Here is a 17,494-nt window from a genome sequence, read left to right as displayed (position 1 = left end):
AAGATTAACAATAATTTTTTAATAATGCTTACCTTCCCTCGAACCTGTGCTTAAGAAAGTCAAACAGTGCCTTCTGCATCATGTCCGTGACCTCGTAGCCCTTGAGTGACGGCCCCACGAGCACGACGGGGCGCATGGACGGCACAACGTCGTATGGAGTCGTCGTCTCCTGTTTCTTGAAGAACGGTTTCCGCTTCTCCTTGGCGGGTGGAGTGGTGAGTGTTGTTTTCCCGGCAAGTCTTGCGTTACCAAGAGAGTCGGAATCCTCACCTACATAATTGGGTAGCAAAATGGTTTACAAGTATTCACTACTAATTTTACTACTATTAGTGTTAAATTATAAGTATTTTTCAGTAATGTTATAACTTGAAAAAAGATAAATAAATACAAGCTGGGTTAAATTGTTATGTTCCTCCAAATAGGTAATTCTTTTACCCTTCCCTCGCATATCTGGTTGTATTTTGAAGCATATTTATAATATGGTAAACCAATTTACTGCGCTATTTTTGTGTACAGTTCTATTTTCATTTCACATATCTAATGAAAATCAACAGAACATTCAACAAGTCAATTCGACTTAATGGGATAAGTAAAAAGTGTTTTTCATTCTCTGTTCTCTATATGTTTCAAAACGACATGAGCTTTAATCAAGATGTTTTGAAGATACATTCTAACATTTATTGACCAAATAAAATTTGATAGCTTTAAAACACTTTTGGAAGCAAAAGCCTTCAGTCTAAGGTGGTTTTCCACAACACTATCCTGTGTGTATTACTGATTTATGGAATTTATGCTAAAATCAGCATGAGCATCTATGAAACAAATAGTAATAGTAACAGTTTTATCAAAAGTCTTTCGGGCAACAATAGTAGAGTTCCAATGTCAGAACCATTTTCTGTACAATTACCCTATATTATAATTTGATACATAAATATCAACAAAAATTACTATGGATGCACCTTATAGAACTAATTTTAACCACAATAGATTTTGGCACCTAACATGGTCCATGAATTAAGGCTGTAAAATCAATTTTGGATTTGAAAAATATTTTTGTATGTTAAATTTTTTAAGATAATTCCCTCAATACAAAAAAAGGAAAAAACTTTTTATCCTTCCACGTGAAACTTTTTTAATATAAAATTCTTACATCTTGTACATAAGTTAAAGCTTCAGGAAGTTGTGTTTTTTTTTATTTATACCAATTTAATATGCCCTGAAGAAAAGGTTTAAGACATGTCATATTCTTTATTATATTTAATTAAAAATAATGTAATTTCCTCAAATCAGTTCAAACAACTAACTAATCCAAAACAGCAAGACAAAATATTTGTTTAATGCCTGAAATATTATTGCATACTTTTCCAATGTTCTATAAAGAAACCTTTTGGAAATGTATGATATACTTAATTTATTTAACCACTTTTATTTCAGTTGTGTGGGTCTGATGATGTGTTCCTTGAACACAAAAGGCATAACAATAATAAAATTTCAAAAACAAGAAGAAGCTGGTTGAATGTAATGTATGATATGTTGTAAAAAACTTATACAAAGTTAATGAATAGGATTTGACCAGCCTATAAGACTTGTACTTTACACTTAAAGGTTTAGATGTAATTGTACATTATAAATTAATATTTTTAAATTTGAGAAAAAAACAAAGGCAATAGTTTTAAGTTCAGGTGTATCTTCATAAGATTAGTATATAACTAGGACCAATAATTAATAGAAATTGTTGCATTATGTCAAGTCAATGGTTCTAGCTGTCAGAGAACACTGTAACGAGTTGTTCCAGTAAGGCAACTTGCTCCTAACTTTATAATACACTGAAAGCATTGTATTGAATGTATTGTATTACAAATGTAATTATATTGTTAGTAATGATTTTAAAATGTAACAAATTTTTCTAGATTGGAGAGCAAAAGGGATAATAAATTTTCAAAACATAGCTGCTTTTAAACTAAATATTGATTAAAGATTTTCTTAGTTACCTTGTACGGGTTATAAGTATTTTGTTAATCACCCAAAACTCTGATATAATTCTATCTTTTACGATCTTTAAAGTTATCTGGTTAAAAAGCAAAGTATTGTGAATCCTCAACATGTAGACCATAAAAAGTTCTTGAATAAAATTAAATTCCTATTGAGTTTAAGTATATTACAAAATCTATCCTGTACTATGTTACTGAAAACCAATGTTGTTCACACTGTGCTTGCAAAATGTAATTATTAGGCAAGATTTGATAGTTCTGAGTTTAAAGTTTGTTGTTGACAATAGACGATATGACAGGATGACAGGATTTTGGACATTGGCCTTTGTTATGGTTACGAAAGGTATAACACAACGTATCAAGGATTGGAATCTACCCTCTTCATCACGTGGGGGAGGTATTGACACTAAGGTCTAGGACCAAAGCATAGGGCCGGAAGCGGCTTGCCTTTACCCCTTCCTCCTCCTGAGCACCGCCTTCCTGTCCCATTGTTTCAGATGACACGATGCGATGCCAAAGAAAGAGCCAACATCGATTTTCATGTTAGTATCCCACTTTCATCCGTGCCGGTGTGATGTGTGATAGTGTTTCTCGTACTCGGGACTTGCATTCTCTGCAGTGGCAATGTCTGAACAAGACTCTACGCAGCTTTAGAGTATGTTTGAACCCTTTTCTTTTCTTCTTTCTATTCTTTATTTTTTTATGTTCTAATACCTACCCCACCTGACAAAGAGGATAGACTCCAATCCTCAAAACGTTGTGTTACACCTTTTGTAACCATAATGATGACAAATGTCCGAAATCCTGTATCCTGTTGATAGTTCTGTTGGTGTTGTTGCTTCTACAGCTAACGCTAAATCTATACTACACTGTATTAGCTTCCTTGCATCCATCTGATACAACACACGTGTTTTATCTGTGACCACACCACACTTCAACACATTCAACACAAAAGATTCCAAACTGGGAGGAAACAAGAATTGGGTCACACCAACCAGGTCCAGCTGTCTAGCGTTATAAACACCCAGTCATGCATCCACACTTAACAACAAAAGCCTCAACTTTACTCTATAATACCACACCTTAACAGCTGGATTGGGTGAGGATTCATCGGGTAGGATTGGGAGGGAGTGCAAAAACCAAAAAGAAAAGACACACTGCTTTAAATGAAATAATAATGACTGACGTTTATCATTTCTATATCGTAATAACAACTTGAACTTTTAGATCTAAAAAAGTGAATTCTGTCCCGCAGGAAAAAGTTTTGGAGCAACAATTGTACAGTAAAGCTGGAAATATTTTATTTAAATTAAAGCAGCCCATTGTCGTTTATAGGGTTAAGTCTGCTGCCTCAGAAGAATTGAAGGACAATTTTTAGACCACAAATATTCAAATATATAGCCCCTCCAAACAATTCCTCCTTAAAAGAAACAAAGAATGAGCTGTACAAGCAATGCTCATACTAAAGATAAAATTAATATATTTTCTTCTGCCTTAAACTAGTACAGAAGTACATAAATATGTACTATATCCAATATTATGAAGGTACGATAGTAGATAACAGTCGTACTTAAGGTTGGCTGAACTAGAAAATACTGTGAAGCCAGTAATGCCTTGTTAAGGATGTTCATCTTGTTACAACATAGGTTCAAAAACACAGCTTCTGAACATTACAGACACATAGAAACAAACTGAAAAATGTCCACAAGAAAGTTATTTATATAAGTCAGTATTTGATATTTCAACCACATTTATCACAACAATGGATGGACAAATGGATATTTCACTGTCACTTTTAGAGGAACAAATTTAATGTTACATCATAGATGACACTCATTTAATAACACTTTAATAGACGCACCTTCAAATGATTTGAAGACTCAGTTTGCCACATGTTAGACTCTATATTAGTTTTTGATATATTCAAATCTAAGAACTCATGTAAAACTGCATCCTATCACACCTGACATACTTTATTTGCTGAATTCTAGCAAACTATCAGTCAGTATTTTATTCAACTAAAACCAAGAAGCTAACTAGTAAACCAACAAAACGATAAACACCGACACAACAGAATACACGCAGGCAATACCGAAAACAGAAACGGCGGAAATGAACTGAACGAAAAACACAAAGAAGAGCAAAACGAAAATTGGTGTGTTACCAGGTGTGGGGGGGGTGGAACCTCGCGAGTTGGCGCTTTTAGACGTGGACAGCACATCGTTGGCTAGCGCACCTAGGTTGCTGGATGAGGAAGTCTTGGAAGAGTATAGTTTGGAGTTCCTTGCTTGCGTCTGCTGGAGTCTAAGGTTTTCCAATTTCACTGGTGACGGGATGAAGCCGACGTCGCACCCCTCTTTCACCAGCCGCCCGATCCACCAATTGTTATCATATTTTTCCTGGAACAAATTTTTCACCATAAAACTTTATTGCAAGGAAATGTTTATTTTGTACAGACAAATAATGATCAAGAATATGATTAACATAATTTTTTCTAGTTCAGTTGGTTTACTTTATTGATAAACAGTACACAAAATTGAGATCTTTCCCTTTTTTTGTTTTTAAAAGATGAGCACTCAGTATCATTTTTAGCCTTTCATATTCTTATAGACCATTGGCATCTATGAGGATCTCATCAAACAGAATAAATGGTATACAGTGTAAGGTACACAATACTGATGAAAATGTGCTTTGCTTTTAAGAGACATACCCTATTCTTTTTCCAACTATATGTAGAACACATAAGACAATGAGACTGCGGTTTCACTAATCGCATTTACTCAATGTATAAGGGATACAATCGCAGTAGAATGTACAAGGGATTCAGTTTGTTGTTTCACATTTGACTTACTGACTAATTTGAACTTTTAAACTTATATTTAAGGTTTTCACCATTGAAGACATCAGTCAAAGCTTTTATTACACATAGCAATGGTAAAATACTCCTACAATTCCTGTAGCTCTTTCAAATCATAAATTGTCAATAATCAACTCTAATCACCAAAAATTTGGTTCCTTCTGGAATTTTCTAACACAAAACAATTATGTATTCAGAGTGCATAACGCACAAGAAGCCGAAAGGTTCATCCCAGTCTACTGATAGACACCAATCGTATTCACATGCAGCTGTTGTCCTGATTTTACAGTAACTCTTGTACACTAGACACATATTTCTTTTTTAGCATATTCATCAAGAACACCCATAGAGTCTAGAAATAATATAAACTTTTTAGTATAGTAATATGTTGCATAGAGCGTATTGTAGTGATGCATCTTTTCATATTGGAGGATAATTGGATAACATCACTTTTTTCTTCAAATGTGGAACAGAAGAATAATCACTTCAAGTTCTATATGCCTGTGATGCCTCGGTAAGAATAAGACAAGATAATTTTTCAAATCACATATTCAGACAAAAAGTTTGTACAAAGACTTGGAATAGGAGAGCATTTGCAAATACAATAAGACTGGTGTGAAAATCTTAAAATGAAAGAGCGCTGTACAAGATCTAAGTGTCACATGTAATTTAGGAAGGATTTAGAGTACGGAGTTAAGGTAAGATAGGCCTTTTGACAAAGAACATATATTGTATAGTTACATTGCTATCAGAAAGTTACGTTATAAAAAAAATTTTTCTAATGAAAACGGTTAATTGATTAATATATTATTTAAAGTTCATTAAATTACAAAGAACTATTCTCCTTTTAAGTTTGTAATGTAAATAAAAAGGAGTTGTGTAAAATTAAAAGGATTAATTATTAATGGTTGAATTTCTATCAGAATATAAATTACATTGTTATATTTAATAGAGTTAATACATTAATCCAAACACAAATTCCAAGTTAAGAAAAGTATGACCGAATATTCACAAAGCAAACTCCCTGTATTTTCCTTGTGTGGTATAAAATATTCATACCATTGCAATATTCATGAGGCAGGGATTTCTACTGCTGTCGAGGCTGTTTCCTTTTGCTGCAATATCTGTCCTTATTCCGTTTATAACCTGATCACTATTCCGTTATGGAATATTGGAGTGGTTATCAACCAGAAGCTTCTAGCAGTGGAAATTTTGTTTCCTAATACAATCAGTATGTTACAATGTACTAAGTAACAGGCATTTAAAACATATGGCTTCTTGTTCTTTCAATACGGAAACAAGAACAAATTTTTTTCCAGTCCAAAATAACATTTTTTGATTCACTGTTCCATAAATTACATAAAGTAAAACATTTATCTGACAGCTCAGAAAGTTTGATGTAGATTCCCAAAAATAGTCTACACAGGCTAACTTGTTTCTAAGTTAATAAAACATACCAAATAATATATATGTATTTTAATCCTAAATTAAAGTTTTTTTTAAGTTTAAGGTCTTTTTAACAAGCATGTCTCTAATTTGACAATATATGGTTCTAACCATAAATTATAATTGTTTATATTATAAAAATATAAAGGTCTAATTAATGTTTTTTTTTTACGTTCATTGAAAAGTACCAAACACTTTTCACTCGAGTAAAAATCACCAAAAAACTTATCACACACATACACACGACATGTATATTCATTCCTTTTAACAAATATTTATAACATACATACACACGACATGTATATTCATTCCTTTTAACAAATATTTATAACATATGCAACAGGCTGCAATCAGAATAGATTTTACCTTCCAGAGCTTAAGTGTTTTAAGTATACTACAAAATTAATTCAGAATCACAATTTTCATCAATAACCATCTGTCCAAGGTCCAACTTTATGACAAGAATTGGATTGTAACTAACTTAAAATATCAGAAAACTAATTTTTAATCCATTTAGAGTACAAAAACAAATCATATTAAAAATTTCATAAAATTTAAATAAATTATACAGAATGATCTTAACAAATTTCCTTCCCGTTACCTCTCTGCAACATTTTGAATAGTTGGATAGTACAAAGTGAAATTGGTACTGATTTTGGATTGATTAGGAAATACATTTTTGGCATATTAAAAAATGTTCATGATTGTACGCTACCAAAGAGAATTACAATTTTCTTGGTAGGGATGTAAAGTTCAAATTTATCAAGAACTCTGTGCTCGAAGATAGAAGAGATCAAATGGCAAGTGATTGAACGTTGAGCAAAAACAATGTTATTATCACCAATAATGCACATTCAGGACAAAATAAATGTTAATGACTGGTTATTTTGATACATACATTCACCACAACTATGAGTCAATAATTCACAAGTTATAATTCACCCTTCACAATACCAGATTGATAACTTCCTCATACTTGTCAATTAGTCGTCAGTGTTAATGTGCTATAGTCCAAATAGTATGGAATAGAGCTGAAGCTGCTATGTCATATTCAGCATCACAATGTAAACTTTTGTTAGAACTTTGTGTTAAATAGTCGGAACCTCTGGTACTTGACAACCGACACAGCACTGAATGTGACATGGAAAGGAATAACGGAAATTTCATGCAGTTTTAATTACATTTCCAACAAGCTAATAATTACGTTTGTAACATTCTCAGCATAGTCATCATCAGAAGCAAACTGATTATGTTTGTTTCCAAAAGGCATTATGGCTTATGATGTTTGATGATGACCACCATTGTGATGCAGATGAATTGAAAGATGATAGACCAATCAATCAGATTTAAATCATTAAAACTTGTACATTTAACAAAAAGGGATGCCACCAAAGTGGGGATGTTAAGAATGAAGTTACTTGGAATTCCGGAGTAGCCAGATATGTAGACTTCACCGAGGTTGCATGCAAAATTTCAAGTTTATAGCTAATTTCATTTTTAGTTGGCCATATATTTTACTGTGACACATGTTAAAATGCCATATGATAGAACTCAGTTTATTTACAAATTTATTTATTCTGCAATTTTCTTGTTGCCATCATATGACCAATAAAAAGTTTTGCTAAAGCTTAACCAAATCCCATGAAATCACAGGGACCATCAGCAATCTCGATTTTGTCTTTATGGAAATAAAGCTTCATGCAAAATTTCAAGTCTATAGGTCAGTTAATTCTTGAGATATTGTGCGGACAAACAGACAGAAGGATGGAAATGACATTTTTCCAGCTTCTAAAATGATAGTCTTCACTAAAGCTCACCCAAAAATTACATTGCACAGGATAACCGCACCATATTCATGAGCAGATGATAGGGGTCATAGGAATCTCTGCAGACAGAGCCACACCACAGTAAAGTTACAGACCTAGTCCTCAATTCATGTCTTTAAATATCACTCAAACACTATGCCTCATCTTTTCTACATTTCATTTGTTCTTGCGTATACATATTCCTATTCTGTTAACGTTTTACTTGAGTAATTAGCGGCATATGTATGCAGCGGTTTTGGAGATGCACTTAGACTAAATATAAGGAACTTGTTGAATATACTTCTCAAACATTCTCAAATATAGTGAGGACTGACTGGCAAGCATAGTCATTACTCTCCCTTTCAATTCTGCCAACTGTTTCTTTTTTGGACACCCTTAGATAGCTATATCCCCAACCTATCTCACTACAATATGTCCGAAAATACTCAAGGGCTTCAACAGAGATGTTGACACAGGTGAAGCAAAAGAAAGCACTATGTTAACATAATTTTATTAATGTTGTAATTATTAAGTATTGTGTCTTAGCTTGTACAATTGTCTATTCATAGCTTTAAGATAAGTTATTTTTGGAATATTTGAAATCTTAGTACATTTTTTACTTTGAAGGCCAATGAGAAAGAGGCCTGAAACAAGAAACAAAACATTATCCTTATGAATGATAAATTGAGGTACCCATGAGGTAAATGAGTATTTATGTCAGATTTAAAGCTTTTTAACCAATGGTGTCTGAAATTTCATGAGGTTCCGGTTACTTCTTAATGTTCAAGGCATTAAAGCCCCATGTTAAAACTTTGTAACGGGTCATAGCCTCAGTTTAAGATTCAAGATTCAAGATGTCTTTATTAGTCATTAAGTAACATAATTAGTTACAATAGACTTCGTCATCATTATTGGGCAGTAATACTTAAAAAAATTAACAATTTTATAATTGGAGACTTATTTTAAAATTAACAGGAATGTTGCAAGATATAGGAACTTACAAAACTAATAATTGGTATAAATAGAGAGTGGTTGTATAAAATTATTTAAGAAATAAGAAAGCATTGTAGGGTAAATATATATAAAAAACACAGACTGGACAAGAAACACAAATAACACACACAATTAAAACCCAATGAAAAATGTAACAATATAAATATTTAAAATATGTAAGTCAGGTGGTTAAAACATAAAATCTCCAAACTATAAAATAAAGGTTAAAAAACTTAAAACTTGACTAGACAAAATTATAAACTTAAGGAACTAATATCACAGGCCAAATATTCATTCACAGAGTAAAATGCCTTTTCTTTAAGCCATTTGCTTACAACTCGTTTAAACCTATTTATATTTACAATCCATCCTCCTTTTGGTAATTTATTAAATAGTTTTATTTTCATATAGATATGACTACATTTTGTTTTTTCAAGCCTGGTCCTTGGCAGCTCTAACATGTACTTTTTTCTAGTTTTATAAGTATGTATGGTTTCTCTAACAGTATAACTTTGCAGATTTGCTTTCACATCCAGTAAACAATAATATATATACAAACAGGGCAATGTCATGATATTTAAATCCCTAAAAGCTTGCAGGCAAGATTCCCTTTCATTAAGATTTTTTATAATTCTTATTGCTTTTTTTTTGCCAGACAAACACTTTATTTGAATGGCAACTATTTCCCCATAAAGAAATTCCATAGACTAAGTGGGAGTGGAAAAAGGCATAGTAGGAGGTTATTAGCATTTCTTCGGTGATGCAGAGTTTCAATTTGCGCAATAGGAAAATTACTCTCGCCAATTTAGTACAAAGATTTTCTATATGACTTTCCCAGCTTAGTCTACTGTCTAAAAAGATTCCTAATAGTTTAACAGGCTTAAAACATTTGTAAATTACATGGTCCATTGAAAAAATTATATTTTCTGTTTTGCTATTGTTTACAACAAGCCTGTTAGCCTGAAACCACTCAGTTGCTACCTTCATTGCATTTTCTTGTATTTTTATTAAACCATTAAGTGTACTATGGTGATTTAGAAGAGTAGTATCATCAGCAAACAAAACTGACATACAGGGTAAATTGAAAGGAAAATCATTAACTGCAACGATAAATAAAAAAGGACCTAAAACTGAGCCTTGTGGCACACCAATTTGAATTGTTTTTATGAGAGACGAAGTAGAACCCTGAACAACCATTTGTTTTCTATTTTTCAAATAAGATACCAACAAATTCAACTCACTACCTTGCACACCATAGCAATAAAGTTTACTTATAAGTAACTCATGAGGTATGCTGTCGAAGGCTTTAGACAAATCAATTAAGGTTGCAGATGATGTTGTTTTATACTCAAAATTATGAATAACATTACCAACTAGAGTTTCTACAGCTTTTGTAGTATTCAGTCCTGGTAAAAACCCAAACTGCTCTTTACATAAGAGACCATTTAGCATGAAGAAGTTTTGTAATTGGTTTTTGATACAATATTCAAATATTTTGCTAAAAATAGGTATTAAAGATATGGGACGATAACTGGAAGGGTTTGTTTTATCACCCTTCTTATAGATAGGAACTACTTTTGCTATTTTTAAACATTGAGGAAATGTGCCTTCAATTAACATTCGATTAAATAGATAAGTTAGTGGTTCAGCTATGACACTGATAATCTGTTTAGTAATCTTATTCGAAAAACCATAGTAATCTTCACTACCCGATAGATTTAATTCAGAAGCACACTTTAGGACATCTTCAACAACAATTACTTTCCAATATAACGTATTTCTTGGAGTACAACTATTTACATAATTATTTACTAGGCTAAGAGCTACACTAAAATCATCAGGTACTTGAGTTTTATTCATATCTAGTGCTACATTTATAAAATAATCATTAAAAACATTAGAATCAATATAAGACTCATTAGATTGCGATTCTGTGCTTTTTTCAGCTTTGATAATATTCCATGCAGCTTTACATTTATTTTTAGACCTCTTAATGTAATCTTCATTTGCCAATAGCTTTTCTTCCTTAATCAAGGCTTTATATACCGTTTTCTAGCTTCCTTGTACACTGATTTAGCCAACAGTTCTCTTTCTGTACCTTTACTATTTTTTAAATTGTCATAACAAACTAAAACAAAACTTCTAAAATTCTTAAGTTTTGGCGTAAACCATTGAATATTTGGCCTTTTTGAATTTTTAACTATAACTTCTTTTAAATAACATGTTTCTTCATATAAACTAGTCAATAAATTAATAAAATAAGAAAATGCCTCGTCAACAGTATAAAAAAACTTAAGCCTAGTCCAATCTACTTCAAGAAGTAGTTTTTTAAAACTATCAATGGTGATAGGCGTCATCACTCTTATTTTTTTGTACATGTCATTCGTTTTTACAGCACATTGTATGTTTGTCAGATTAGATTTATATAAGCTAGCTAAGATGCCAGCATGGTCAGACAGGTGAGGTTCTACTACTTTACATTTAAGTTTTCTTGTATTTATATTAGTGATAATGTTGTCTAAACATGCCTCTCCTCTTGTGTTTTCTAGGTTCAAGCAATACATATTGTAAGTGCGTAATAAATTAAGAAAGGACTCCTTTTCAAATGAATTTTTAATTATATTTATGTTAAAATCTCCTGACAAAACTATGGTTTCTTTGTATGTTTTTGATAAAAATTGTAAAAGTGTATCTAGTAAACAGAAGAAAATCTTAACATCAGAATCAGGTGTGCGATAAATAGTTACAATTAAGAAATTTTCTTTTTTTAGTAAAATTGCTGAAGCTTCAAATACAAGAGGAAAACAATAATTTTCCAAGCTAATTATTTGAAATTCCATCCCTACCCTGGCATATACACTGCTTCCTCCTCTTATAAGGGGAGGTTTTCTACAATAACTACTGGCTAAATTAAAACCTAGTGGAGGATATAAAAGTAATTCCTCCTCAACAAGCCAATGTTCATTAATTGTTATTATGTCGATAGTTATATTAAGTTCATTTATCCAAATATTTAACATGTCTAGTTTATTTTTGATCAACTGGATATTCAAATGAAAGATATTAAATCCCATGAAGTCTGTTACTGTATTGTCATCAGTGGCGAGGGCGGGTGGCGACTTTAGAGAGCAAAACCATTACTAAGAATGCATTAAGGTGCATAATGGATATTAAATGAATTTCTTTGAAAAGATTCTAAATAATTCTCTTATTAATATGGGAAGGCTGATCTTTGGCAGAATGGGGATTTTTGCTTTTCAATTGCAAAATTTGATTTTGATATAGGAAACAGTTTCAACAGAACCTCGTATGAACAATAGTTTTAAACCTTAGATTTAAATAATTAAAATGATTTCAAATAAAAACATACTTAAAGTTTGATAGTAAAATTTGTAAAACGCTTCTTATTCATCACCTAAGAAATATCACAAACTCTTTCTGTAAAGTTTTCACTAAATCTGCACTAACATATCTAAATTATCTCCTCCATCTTTTATTTATATCTAGAAATACATACATAAAATATTTATTTGTATGTAACATAATTGAAACATTTATTTTATTTATTGAGAAAATCTTAACCAAACAGCAAGGACTTTTTTTAATAATAAGCTGTTTACAAAATAAATTTGTTTGATTTAAAATCTGGAAATTAAATTCTGTGTGTTTTAAGTCAAAACAACACATGCAGTTACATCTGCACAGCAAAGAGTTAGTAGTGACTGTCCGCTCAAGAGTCAGAAACGTTCTGTTTTAGTATCATTTTTAATGAGCAGGTGAGTTGTTGAGTCCAATTGGAAGTTGACTCTTGCCTCATTAGAACTGATTGCGTTCTTGAGTCGCCAAAGTTGTTTGGCTCATATAAAACAGAGATTCATGGTCATGGACTCTTAAAATTCTCATTAAAAACTTAAAGCTCGTTTTATCCTTCTTTAATTAGTTGTAACAAACTCAGTTTTGTTACATATCAAAAATAATTACAATACTTTTTCTCAGTCAATATTTTATACTTTACTATCATAAATATAGTTGTATATATCCAATTCTAAAATAAAAAGCATCACAGCATTTATATATATACAGTATATATATGCTTTCATGCCTTGTTTGCAATATCATATTATAGTATAATTCAAGGGACCAATGTATGAATACTGGACTGAAATAGTTAAAATTATATTTTCTACTTCTGTTTGTCGTTGATAATATGTATTAATTCAATTTTAAGTCATGTACATGAGTGATTTTCTAACCTAATGCCTACCCCACACACGTCAAAAGGATATTACGTGAATAAAACCAATATAGGGAAATATTCAAACAATTTCCATCAGTTATTTTTATTTTTAAATAATTTTACTAAGAATGAGTGAAAGATGTGACTGATAATGATGTCATATAAACAATACTAAAATATAACAAACTAACGATTAATTATATAAGTGTTGGTAGGGAAATGAGATAGAATAGTGCAAAAGAGAAGGGAAAGGAATTTTGGGAACAATTTAATAGAATTGTATTATTTCTACGGTTTTTAGTTCGAGTCTTAATTGGCTGAGCGGTAGTAAAGCCTATCACTTGAAGGGCTCGAAAAATTTCATTTCTGTTTGGCTGTGTGCATAATACCTCGAGAATGAACTCATCAATAGATATTAAGTTGTCCATGAAACTTCATTTTTACATAGATAACATCGAGTTCGATGGCGGTGCATGTTAACCCATGGAATTTGGCTGAGCTTTAGTCAACATGTTTACATTAGTTTTATGAGTAACCATAATGGCAATGAGAAAATCAATGGCATTGGCAATAAATTTGAAACAGGCTGGGTACAATCATATGATATTTTAACATGTGACATAGTAACATACATAGCTATAGACTTGAAATTTTGCACGCAACCTCAGTGAATCCTATTACGAGACACACGGTATGGCGTACTTCTACTTTGCTAATAACAAATTAATTTAAATATAATCAAAATGGATCAACTTGTATCATGTATCAACACCTGTTGGGAGAGGTAGTTTTTTTTATTCTCTTAGGACATGAAATTATAAAATTGCACCTAATCCTATAGGGACCTTTGCACTACTTTCAGCATATTCTTGATGGGTAAGGTAGTGGGCAGAGTCTGCTCCTGTCGAGCTCCATGAGGAAAAATTTAGAGCACTAATCTTAAGCCATGTCCCTTCACAAGAAGGGAAAGCCAGCTCTGAATTAGCCTCTCCAGTCAAAGCAGGCAGGGAGTGGCACACCCTTATGTCTAGGCTGGCAAGAATCTTTGACTCTTAGGGAACAAATATCACCAACTTCAACAGCCACCTCCAGCAGTAGACCAGACTAATTGAATTACTCTTGTACCCCAGAATCTTGACATTTGCGATTAGTGATGTGCTGCTCCCAGACATCTAAAGGTTGCCCAGATTTAAGTGACACATCGGTTTTTGCTGTTCCCAGTGTGGTTTCAACTGGAAGGTATAAACCAGCCAAAAGAGAACCCTCCTGGGGAAGGTACTTGGTAGGCTCTGTAGCCACTTTCAAGGGGGAAATTGAGGGATCTATTCCCTCAATGTCTTTCTTTCTTTCTTTTTTTTTAAAAAAAAAAAAGAAACCGATCCCATTTTAGGCCCTACTCTGTCCATCTCCATGGGCCACTGGCCTGTGCGAGGATTTTATCAAACAGAATAAGGGGAAGGGTCGATTCAGTACAAGTTCAAGTGCAACGGCCACAGACAGGATTTGAATCTGCCATATATATATTTTGTCAAAGGCTATTAGGTTCTATCACTTGATAATCCAGAACCGAGTGGTAACCACTTTGAGGCAATTGGCTCAACACAGCCGTAGACAGTCTAAATGGAATTCTCAAACTGAATTACAAAATGTCATGATGGATTTGAAATACAAATATAAAAAGTTATTATGGTTAACTTTCTCAAAAGTAAGATTTTTGTGTCCACACCTGTATTAATTGTAAATAATATATAGAATGAATTTAGATGCGATATGTACTTTTTTACCATCTAATGCTAACAGATCTTTTGAGAAGAGACTGTTGTAATGAGGCCAGTATGACTACATTCTCACCACTTAGCTCAGAATTGAATTGTTTTAGGTGCACAACTTTTAGTGAGTTGGGGCATTTCTCACTGCTTGACAATTACAACGGAATTTTAATCATGGAGTGTGCAGTGAGATGCCCCACCCAAAGTGTGGGGAGCCTCTAAGGAAGAAAAATTTGATTCCAAAAATGTCAGTGTACCCAGTTCACAGGTGGGTGAGTTCACCCACTTTCACCTAGCTTTCTCAGAAAAATTACCTTTAGCATGATGGAAGAGGTTAAGGTGTTGAGGTTATTACAAATGATTCACCTGTAAATCAGTGATCAAACAATGTAAATGCAAGTTGGAGCCGATGATTGTTGATTTTTAAACTTAGTGATTAGTTCTACTCTTACCAATAGCTTATGCTGGTAAAATATTAGTGTTTGCCAAAACGTTATGTTGATGATTAGAATGTATCAATAACATCATATCAGTGTACTGGAGTTCATCAGACAATCTGTATCATACTTGACTTTATTACATGTTTCTCTATATACCAAATTCATATCACTATCAATAATGTGGCCAGGAAACAATTTGGGAGGAGGGGTCCAGACAACTGATATTTTCCAGTAGTGGACAGAGAGTAAGGACTCTTTGTTCCTTAAAAAGTTCATGACCTGTTTCTTTGTTGAGAACAATGTTTCAGCAGTATATGTCAGTAATACTGAATTATTTAAATAATAATAATTATTTACTAGAATAGTAATTGAAATACTGTAATTGAAAATTTGGGGAGTCCAAACTCCTTGAACCCCCTCGTTGGCATCACTATTAATATTAATTTACAGCTGAGCAGTACTAGAGTTATCGTGAGATTTCAAAGATGATATTGTGGCAATGGTTTGCTGAGAAATTAACTTAAAGTAATGCTATTAGTGCGCTCATTCTTTCCATAACAGGCTTCATATTAAACTTTAGAGTTGACCAGTTTGTGACATTTCGAATTGTGTCTTTTTAAACGGCAATTCATCAGTTATTAATTTTATATTGATGATCTTGGGCTCAATAACGAATGGTCTGTGAATTTTTATTACATTTGTTAGCCACTCCACACCTTAGCCATAAATTACCTTAATGTGTAGAAAGTCGCGAATGTCGAAGGAGACGGCACTTCCGTGGACAGGAGAATCATCATCCAGTGATCCGTCATAGCACACGTTGGTCCGCACCGCGAACGCCACAGGTTTTGACTGAAACATAAAAATCCAGTTTAAGTTGGAGAACTAAGTCTACTTTACCTCCCTTTTCTAAACAGTGTAACCATTACAAGGCAGAAGAATGCCACACAATGTAGCAAGTAACAAGCTTCATAGAGGTTCAATGTAACATTTCATTATTGACAGGTAGACAAACAGACAATCGTATGGAAAAGAATTCAGTAAATATCCTGACAAACAAAACAGAAATTTTCAACCTACTGAGGCTTCAAATGACCATGGCTGGAAATGCACCATCTTAGAACTCATTCTTGTCTATGTAGAAATGAAGATTCAAGGAAAATTTTAAGATCTTGATGAAACTTGTTCAAGATATCTTACTACATGATAAATTAACATTTTTGTTCATTAAATTGGGTTACATATCAGTGTTAAAAGTTAAAAGAATAATAAAAGTCTACACACAAAGTAAAGATAAAATGAAGTTTTATGTGTTGGTTAGGTTATGCTACATGTGTTAATATGTCTCATGTTAAAATCTATTATACATGTTTGTAGCTCAGAAAATATCTACATTAATCAATTTGTATATTTTTATTTTGGTAGTATAAATTATGAAAAATCCAGGTAAATCAAACTTCAAATCTAATATTCACAACTATAATACCAGGAGTTGAAATAATCCAATTATTGAATTTTAGCGTCTAAATAAAACTACGAACAGTCACAAAGTAGCTTCATTAAAAGTTTTCAATATAATGGTGATTAGTTACTTTTAATGAGATTATAAAATATGATACAGATTTAATCTGACATACTATTGTGCTAATCAGTTACAAAAATGTCAGTAACAGTAATTTTTAAACTGATCTTGTCACATATATTTTCTGTTTCACTTAACAACTGATCCAAACACTATGTGCAGTGAAATATCAAATCATTTAAAACTATTACTCAGGTTCACCCACAATCCAACTAGTAGATGAAGATTCTCTTCAAATAACAACAAAAAATGCATTTTTATTAATTATTTGACTGGCAGAACTAGGAGAAACTTTATGCATATTCCTTACAAAAACGTTACATTATAGGTACTAATAAGAGAGCTGTGACGGTTTAAAAATTTTGATCACAAAC

The 17,494-nt window shown here is 32.4% G+C and overlaps 1 protein-coding gene across 12 annotated transcripts in view; it reads right to left on the bottom strand.

Annotated features, from left to right (window-relative positions):
- Positions 1 to 17,494, bottom strand: part of LOC124364667 (voltage-dependent L-type calcium channel subunit beta-2) — a 403,127-nt gene that overhangs the window by 27,137 nt on the left and 358,496 nt on the right. For 10 of the 12 annotated variants that reach the window (XM_046820315.1, XM_046820316.1, XM_046820319.1 and 7 more), the window contains 3 exons: positions 16,271 to 16,390; positions 4,156 to 4,390; positions 33 to 270 (listed from right to left, as the gene is read on the bottom strand). In XM_046820315.1, coding sequence (XP_046676271.1) covers positions 33 to 270; positions 4,156 to 4,390; positions 16,271 to 16,390 — 593 coding nt within the window. The remainder of the gene's footprint in view (positions 1 to 32; positions 271 to 4,155; positions 4,391 to 16,270; positions 16,391 to 17,494) is intronic. The other 2 variants (XM_046820317.1, XM_046820326.1) reach the window with 1 other exon arrangement.

This window comes from Homalodisca vitripennis, chromosome 6 (assembly GCF_021130785.1).
Source record: "Homalodisca vitripennis isolate AUS2020 chromosome 6, UT_GWSS_2.1, whole genome shotgun sequence".
NCBI classification, from domain to species: domain Eukaryota; kingdom Metazoa; phylum Arthropoda; class Insecta; order Hemiptera; family Cicadellidae; genus Homalodisca; species Homalodisca vitripennis.
This window is presented reverse-complemented; position numbering and strand designations above follow the sequence as displayed.